Source organism: Xiphias gladius, chromosome 4 (genome assembly GCF_016859285.1).
Source record: "Xiphias gladius isolate SHS-SW01 ecotype Sanya breed wild chromosome 4, ASM1685928v1, whole genome shotgun sequence".
In the NCBI taxonomy this organism is placed as follows: domain Eukaryota; kingdom Metazoa; phylum Chordata; class Actinopteri; order Istiophoriformes; family Xiphiidae; genus Xiphias; species Xiphias gladius.
Genome location: NC_053403.1, coordinates 15,994,486 through 16,003,213, shown reverse-complemented (window position 1 = coordinate 16,003,213; position 8,728 = coordinate 15,994,486). Strand labels below are relative to the sequence as shown.

The 8,728-nt window shown below is 39.7% G+C and overlaps 1 protein-coding gene across 1 annotated transcript; it reads right to left on the bottom strand.

Moving 5' to 3' along the window:
- Positions 1–22: 22 nt before the first annotated feature.
- Positions 23–7,209, bottom strand: LOC120789021 (protein LEG1 homolog). The gene is made up of 8 exons (XM_040125438.1): positions 6,837–7,209; positions 6,417–6,503; positions 6,207–6,280; positions 5,920–6,024; positions 4,684–4,802; positions 3,037–3,178; positions 2,851–2,947; positions 23–2,678 (listed from the first exon to the last, which is right to left on the bottom strand). The coding sequence occupies exons 1-8, from the start codon at positions 7,132–7,134 to the stop codon at positions 2,527–2,529; spliced, it is 1,074 nt and encodes a 357-aa protein (XP_039981372.1). The 5' UTR covers positions 7,135–7,209; the 3' UTR covers positions 23–2,526.
- Between the last annotated feature and the right edge of the window lie 1,519 nt (positions 7,210–8,728).

Sequence of the window (8,728 nt, the reverse complement as noted above, 5' to 3'; positions counted from 1 at the left end):
AAAAGTCTTTTCACCTTCTATGGTTTCATATGCCACTCGGTAATGTGCGCCCCGGCAGTACCTCTGCGCCCCTCCAGATGGCCCCACCCCACAGTTTGGGAACCACTACTGTAAATTAACCAGTGGTACATGTGTATTATCAAATCTCCATTCATTACTATTTTGAACAGGCTATCCATGTCCTGAGGAAGCAGTATTTACTGGTGTGCCCTGTCTGGAAGTTGGCACAGCTTATGTAAGATTTTTTTATTTTTTTATTTTTACTGCAGTTATTTACAGATTCCTTCTGGGTATTCTGTATTTGCTTTACCATGTGAGTAAGTGATACGTTTAATTAGCTTCATGTAAAACTGAGTAGTACCAAAATCTTCAAAATTCCATTTAATGCAATTCATGTTTTTGTACTGAACAAAAATTTGGCAGCACTAACTTAATGTTCTGTAAAAAAAAAAAAACGGTTGATCATGAATAGGAAGAAACACCAAGAGTAAGCTTTAAAAAGCAAAAAAAGAAAAAAAAGAAAAGAAAAATGCCGTTAAAATACACATAGTGTCTAAGCCTTGACAGGATATCACATTCTGTATTTGTGTTTTGTTATTGTGAATTTGTATTTGATATTGCTTTTCCACTGACAATCATGAGCTAGCATAGATATATGATTTTAATAACATACAGAGGGGTTTTTTATTGTGCTTTTCCACAGCGAGTATAATGACCCTTTGTGTCTTCCTTTTGAAAATGTCTTCGATGTCATTCTTATTTGATGGCATCACCTACAGCGATTCAAATTCTGTGTCGTATTTTGTTAAAGTAAATGTTATGTTTTGTGTTGAAATAAAGACTTTTCCATAATTTGTTTTCTCACACACCATCTATGAACTAAAGGTTTCCCAGTCATCTTCAGTCTACTGGTTTCCAATTTTTCCAATTCTAAACTATATTTACAGAAATAATCTTTAAAGTGTTTCTGTTCTTTTTCAATAATCCAGTACCAGGAAACCCTGCAGCTATGTATACAAACTGAAAATAGTGTTTATATGGCTCTGGCCAAGATGGCTGTGTCTGATATGAATCAATTATAAGGAAATGGGCATTAGTCATCATTTCCCTGCTTAATTTTTCCCCAGTGATATGGTGGCCATTATCTCTGTCTGGTAACATCTTTGTGTATGGATGCTCACTCCAGTAACTACAACAGGGTTACAGAATAAACTTGCAGGTTGCAAGCATGTGACTGCCTTATCCAACGTTAACTTGTATGTAACACTATTCTGCTAATGCTGTGGGTCCATATCTTTTTCACCACTTTATGACAAGAAATGTTTTTTGTAAGTTTGATTTCAAATATACATGGATCAGCCACAGCATTAAAACCAGCAACTGGTTTTAACAAAGATGTTACCAGACAGAGAGAATGGCAGCCATATCACTGGGGAAAAATTAAGCGGGGAAATGATGACTGACAGGTGCATAACATCCCTAACAATTCCTGGAAAAGTTACAACATAGGTTAGTATTTACAACATATCACCTCTAGGGAGCACTATTGGACTGGATTAGAGCTCCATATGACATACTGATTTACCACGCACTTTAGAGACTGATCATCGTTAAAGCCAGGAAAAATACATTTCAAAAATGAAGACGTTTGTCAAATTTTTAAACAGACAGCTGTAGTGACATCATGTTTCAGCTGGACTTGACCGCAACAATCTAAACTTTAAACCCATCTGCCAGTGACGGAAGAAGTATTCACATCCTTTACTGAAGTAAAAGTAGCAGTACTGCAGTGTAAAATACTCCATTACAAGTAAAATTCCTGAATTTTAAATCTTACTTGAGAAAAAACACAAAAATATTATCTGTAACATGTATTTAAAGTATCAAAAGTAATGGTATTATTCAAAATAGCCCCTGTCGATCTTATAATTGGATTGTTATTACTGAAGCATGAATGTGTAAGAATTTTAATCTAGCATGATGCATATCTAGCATGCATGATATTTTATAAAGTAATCACTTATTTTGTGTGCAGAATTTAAATCTGCAAAGTAAAGCTTTCATAAATATAGCGTTGTACTATATATTCATTCAAGTTCAGTATCAAGCTCCACAACAAATGACAGTAAAAGTGAGGGGACTGTCGACAGTTTACTTGGACACATAATCTCAAGAGCATGACGAGAACATGTAGTACATACTGAGGATTACCTGCTTTACACTGTATTCTGTCAGGTGATTTAAACCCTCCAAATAATGACAAAACGTACTTTCAGTACCAACTTGAACTATTTACTTTGATGGAAATGACATGCCAGTTATGTCTCTTGGTATTACAAGTGTCTTGTCTTAGTGAAATCCCCCCCCATGAGTTTTACAGAATTAATCCTGTAGAATTTACACGTGTAAAATCAGATTAATTTTAGCATGTGTCTTTAACTTTCAGATGAAAAAGTGAGTATCATTATAAAATTGGAGTTGTTATCTCAGTCTGTTACCATTTATGAGTGTGTTTGCGTGTTTGTCTCAGCAGCTGGTAGTCATTCCAGTGACAATGGACAGGAAAGAGTTTGAGGCAAAGCTCGGATTCAGCAGGAGCTGCTCCAACATCTCACTGCCTTTCTCTCTTGTGGTCACTGAACACATGGCACTTCTCCACAGACGCACCATCGACCCACCTGGTAGATGACATGGTCATGATCATCCCTAAAAGCTCACTGATTCAATTGAAAAATCATGGTTATGATATTTGTCTGTGTGTGTGTGTGTGTGTGTGTGTGTGTGTGTGTGTGTGTGTGTGTGTGTGTGTGTGTGTGTGTGTGTGCGTACATATGTGTGTGTCTGCCCTACCAAGTAGAGTGTTGATGTTTTTCATCCAGGAGAAGATATAAAGTGTGTGGTTCTCCTCCTGACTCAGATCAGCAATGTTTGGTGCCCTATCTCCCTCCTAGACGTTCAAATAAGATAAAAAGGAAAAATATTAGATACATATACAAGATGTGAAAATGTGATAGATTTAGAAATGAACGGAGGTACCTGTAAAACTCGACTTGGCAGAGGGGATATGAACTGTGTAGATTTTTCCAAATTGGACTGGAAATGTGCCGCCGCCACGTACTCTGCTGAGTTCAGCCAGCTGTTAGCAAATGACACCTCTTCAGAGGAGTAGTGGCTCTGCCTGAAGAAGGGGAGAGGACAGGAGGGAGACCAAGGCGAGAGAGATTAAAGAAATACGCCTATTCGCTTTCTTGCTGGGAGCTGGATGAGACGATTTATAACATTTTCATGTCTGTACACTGAATACGAAGATACAGCCAGGAGTTGGTTAGCTTAGCTCAGCATAAAACACAACCCCCCTTAAAACCACAACCTCTTGTTTTAACACTTTATTTTTTTGCACAGATTAAACTAATGAGATATAACAGGTTAATGAGTGATCTCTAGAGGTTCTGGTAGGCAGATTTTGTTACCTTTAGATGGAGCCAGGCAGCTTCCTGTTTCCAGTCTTTACGCTAAGCTAAGCTAACTCGCACCTAGCTGCATGACTGTGTTCAAAAAGAACATGATGACTCCCTTGGCGGTGTGAATTGAGCTGAAGACTTAAAAGTGTTTCAACTCAAGCAAAAAAAAAACAAAACGTTTTCTTGGGGCTTTATGAATCCAGCGTTACTTCATAAATGTATAGAGGCAGAATAAATGGAGAGATACCGGAGGAAATTTGACACGAAGACCTGGAGTTTCTGGTGAGCTCTGAGATCAGTCAGACACTTAGATGAACACAAACACACAGCAAATGACACACAGTTGATAGAAAGCTTTCCGCTAATGTGGGCTGTTTTAAGTCGAATTCGTTCGAATTCACGCAATAGTGAACTATAGCTTTAAGATAGATAGATAGATGGGGTTGGGTTGAAATATTTGAAGGTACCAATCACTGAATGTATGTTTTTCTATAGCATGTGTTTTACTTTCTGTTTTTATACAGTTTGTTGCACATTGTTAAAGTGAAGTTCATATTATAAGAGTATTCTGTTACATGCAATGGGAAGGTTTTAAGCATTAACTCCACGGTGTGAAGAGTTGACACGGTGATAGTACTGACCTGTAACAGAAAGAATGCATTGTTCACAGTTTGCACTCATATCCCTCACTCTCTCACAGAAGATAGAACACTTCGAGTTTACTGATATGGGCACAAGCACAAAGCGGCCTTGAAGGCAGGTGCCAGAGGTGGCAGGACAGCACACCCTGCCCTTGGGAAGAAACGGCTCGGTTAGTCACGAGAGTCAGAACCAGGAAGTAAACAAAGAGGCAGGGCCTGTTTTCCGACAGGGCGCTGTCTCCCGGGATTGGATGTGGTCGGGTGCCAAGAGGCTGGGACCAGCCTGTGCACCTACTAGGGAGAGCTAAGTCTAAACCACGGCCCCCCCTCCCCAAACTATAGTCCACCAATCACATTCATATTCAATATGATATTATTGTGAAACACACCGACACCAGGCACAGCTGCAGAGTGATGGCTTTGACAGCAGCTGACCCTTCTGCCTTTTTTTTCCTGGGCGATTGGTTGCAAACTGTTTTTTACTGATTCAGTTTGAAATAAAAGGTTAAACGGTATTTCGAATCAGTCCTCTCTCAAATCAAAGAACGCGCCGGAAATAGATAGATAGATAGAGAGGTTACTTGGTGTTGCATGCTGCAGAGGCATAAGTTGAAGCCATCTGGGCTGCCCAGTAAAGACCAAGGAGAGTGTCTTTCTTCTCATTTTCAGGCAGAGGAGACTCAGTCGCAGCCTTGAGACCCTGTAAACACACAAAATTGCTGATTAAGAAAGTACTCCAGCAATTTAGTGTTTCCCTTCCACAAAGTCCCGTAAAGGAGCGATAGAATCGAAACAGAAGCAGCAGAAGCTGAGACATCCTGATTTTTAGACCCTCCCTGCCTTATAAATGCCCGTGTTTTTCAAGTTTTTAGCACACAACCCACAGTAACCACAGAAAACCTGAAGTTGAGAAAAAAAAGGTTTAAAGCATGGATGTATGAAGAACTTTTTTATTTCATTTACAATTTAATACATGTAGGTATGTGACTTCAATATATATTGTAACCACACAAATTCCTGAATTACATTAGAGTCAAAAACTGAGATGGCAGTTACTGCTACTTCGCTAAGTTTGCTTAGTTGCCTCGCTACTCTACCTAGCTGGGTGAGCAATTTTTTTTTCTGACTGGGTTTAGCCTCTGCCTTATTTATGTGGCTTAGTAAACTAAATTACCAAGATGTTACCTCACCAAAATTGATATATTTCATTTAGGCAACAACTACGTGGGGAAATTAAATAAATTTAGCTTCAGTCAAGGCTATCTGTTGTTTCCCCCAGCCAGCTTGAATTTGGCTCTCTTGCTTTAGCAGTGTAGTTGACTTTGTGCTTTATTTTTAGCTGTGTATTCTTGTAACTGCACATATAACATATTGTTTTCTTGGGAATTCTACATTTATAAGGCGTAAAAAAAATTGTTTGGCAAAAAAAGATATTGTCATAACGTCATATTCTGGTTTTAACTAGATGTTGACTAAAAATGTAATTACTGCATCATGGCTGCTGCAGTAATTACTGCTCTGCATGGTGATTGGACTGATCATAATGTGTCAAATCAGTGCAGCGCCCCTTTAAAAACTGTGGTATTTTCTTTTCAGTATGTGTGTAAATTCAAAAGAGTTAATGTATGAAATAGTGTCAGCTAGTGCACTGCTATGTCAAAACCAGTAATGTGAATGTGGATTTATGTGTGTGTGTGTTTGTGTGTTTGTGTGTATGTATGTCTGTGTGTGTGTGTGTGTGTGTGTGTGTGTGTGTGTGTGTGTGTGTGTGTGTGTGTGTGTGTGTGTGTGTGTGTGTGTGTGTGTGTTTAATATACCTGAAAAAAGGCATCCCACTTAGACATGACATCAGGGTAGCGAGCTGCACAGTCAGCATAGGTGGTGCAATAGTCCTCTACACCCGTGTGCAACTGCATCTGGACCTAATAATATAACATAATATATCATTGTTATTATCATCCTCATCATTGTTGAAACCATAACTATTCATATTTGTGTAAAGAAATAAAAATAACAGCAACTGAAAATATTCCACGACTGCTGCTTTCATTCTATTCTCTCAACTGTCTCACTTTTTGTTTGAGATGTCCAATTGCACATATACCTGAACTCCCGCTCCCATGAAGCCCTGTTGTGCGGCAGATAGGAAGGGCAGTGCAGAGACAAAATAGGTTACACCTGGAGAGAAATAAAGACGTAGTTTGTGTTCTGTGCGCACACGTGTTTGTGTGTGCATGTGTGTGTATTTGTGCATGTGTGCGTGTGTGTGTGTGTGTGTGTGTGTGTGTGTGTGTCTGTGTGTGTTCATACTTACAACCCCACCAACTCTGAGTAGAAATACACATAGGATCTCCTGTTTGCAGGCCGCAGGTTGTGGCACCGGTTGGATCAGCGAGACGCCCTAAAGAAACAAGGCATTTTACACTGCACCATTAGTTTCGGTCCAGACTCTTTGGTAGCTTGTGTTATGATGTTATGTTCACTCACTTTGGGGGCCTCAACGGATAAGCATTTTCAGATATGGGCTATTTATTCATATTAGGAGTGAAAGGTCATTGGTGAGACTTTGATTTTTACGTCTACAGAGCTTGTAATTGCTCTTAAACTAACTCCCCAATGAAATTTTGCACTGACTATCATTTTGGAAAAGTAGACACATTATGAATTCATTGTTCTTTCTGAGCTTTGTAGGAAAGTATTATAATTTTTTTTTAAGAAAACAATTTCAACTTACCAGAAGTTAGCATCCATCCAAGCTGCAGTGGCAGTCCCCACAAAGGACTGTCTGTAGCGTTTGTCCCCATGGATCCCATAAACGGGTCTGTAGCAGCTATCATCAGCCGGTAAAGACTCATACAGTGAAGGAAGTGCCAGGGATCAGGAGTCAGAACGCCATTCTGTATGGGCAGGTCTGTCACTTGGCTGGCCGTTTGCGCCCACAGGATGGGCATGCCATTTTCTAGAATTACAGCAGAGCTGCTGAGAGACACAGCACATGTCAGGAAGAGGCCGAGGACCGTCAGCTGCAGCATGACTGAGGAGCTGGGACTGCAGAAAGAGATGGAGTCAAAAGCATGTACCCTGGACTTATATAGTTACAAAGATACAAAGCTTTTGTACACTCTGTTCAGATGTTCACTCCCATGTAGGCAAACAATGACAAACACAGTCACACACACATCAGTCCATGTGACATGTGGTTCAATGGACCTTCACTGATAGATAAGATAAGTGAATAGTTACCCTCCTGTTGTCCTCATATTCCGTAAACACACCGTGTCCTCCTTATGAGGATGTACAATTTTAGAGTAGAAAAAAAAGGAAAGGAGCCCCCTACAAAAGTTTGTGCACCCCAAGAGATTTGGTATCTTTGATTTACCAAGGTCTCAGATCTAAAATAGTTTTTGGAGCACAATCATCGTTAGGGAAGGCCAGGTGATGCAAATTTCAAAACTTCAGAAATACTCTGACTCCTCAAACCCTGTCCGAACAATCAGCAGCCATGGACTCCTCTAAGCAGCTCCCCAGCAGTTTGATAATTAAAATGACTGATGCCAATAAAGCAAGAGAAAACTATAAGAATTTTGCAAATTATTTTCAGGTAGCTGTTTCCTCGGTTTGTAATGTAATTAAGGAATGGCAGTTAACAGGAACGATGGAGATCAAGTTGAGGTCTGGAGTTGAGGAAGACCGAGAAAACTTTCAGAGAGAACTGCTCATAGGATTGCTAGAAAGGGAAATTAAAAACCCCTTTTTGACTGCAGAAGACCTTCAGGAAGATTTTTCAGACTCTGGAGTGGTGGTACACTGTTTCTACTGTGCAGCGACACCTGCACAAATCTGACCTTGACGGAAGAGTCATCAGCAGAAAACCTTTCCTTTGTCCTCACCACAAAATTCAGCAACAGAGGTTTCCAAAGGAACATCTAAACAAGACCGATGCATTTTGGAAATAAGTCTTGTGGAATAATGATGTTAAAATAGAACTATTTGGCCACAGTGAGCAAAGGCATGTTTGGAGAAAAAAGGGCGCACAACTTCATGAAAAGAAAACATCTCCAACTGTTAAGAACAGGGGTGGATCGCTCATGCTTTGGGTTTTGTTCCCGTCAGTGGCGCGGAGAACATTTCCCTGGTATAGGGAAGAATGGATTCAATTAAATATCAACAAATTCTGGGATCAAATTCACACTGTCTTTTAAAAAGCTGAAGATGAAAAAAGGGGCTGGCTTTTGCAAAAGGATAATTATCCTAAACACATCTAAAAATCCACAATGGACTACCTCAAGAGGCGCAAGCTGAAGGTTCTGCCATGGCCCTCACAGTCCCCAATCCTAAACATCATCGAAAATCTGTGGAAAGACCTCAAAAGAGCTGTGCATGCAAGACGGCTCAAGAATCTCACAGATCTAGAAGCCTTTTACAAGGGAGAATAGGCAAAAATCCCTGAAATAAGAATTGAAAGACTTAGCTGCTACAAAAAGCGTTTACAAGCTGTAATACTTGCCAAAGGGGGTGTTACCAAGTACTGACCATGCAAGGTGGAAATAAAAAAAAGTAATCTAGATTAAAATATTAAAGAAATGTGTCATTTTTAACTTTATGCCGTATGGAAATCAGGTAACG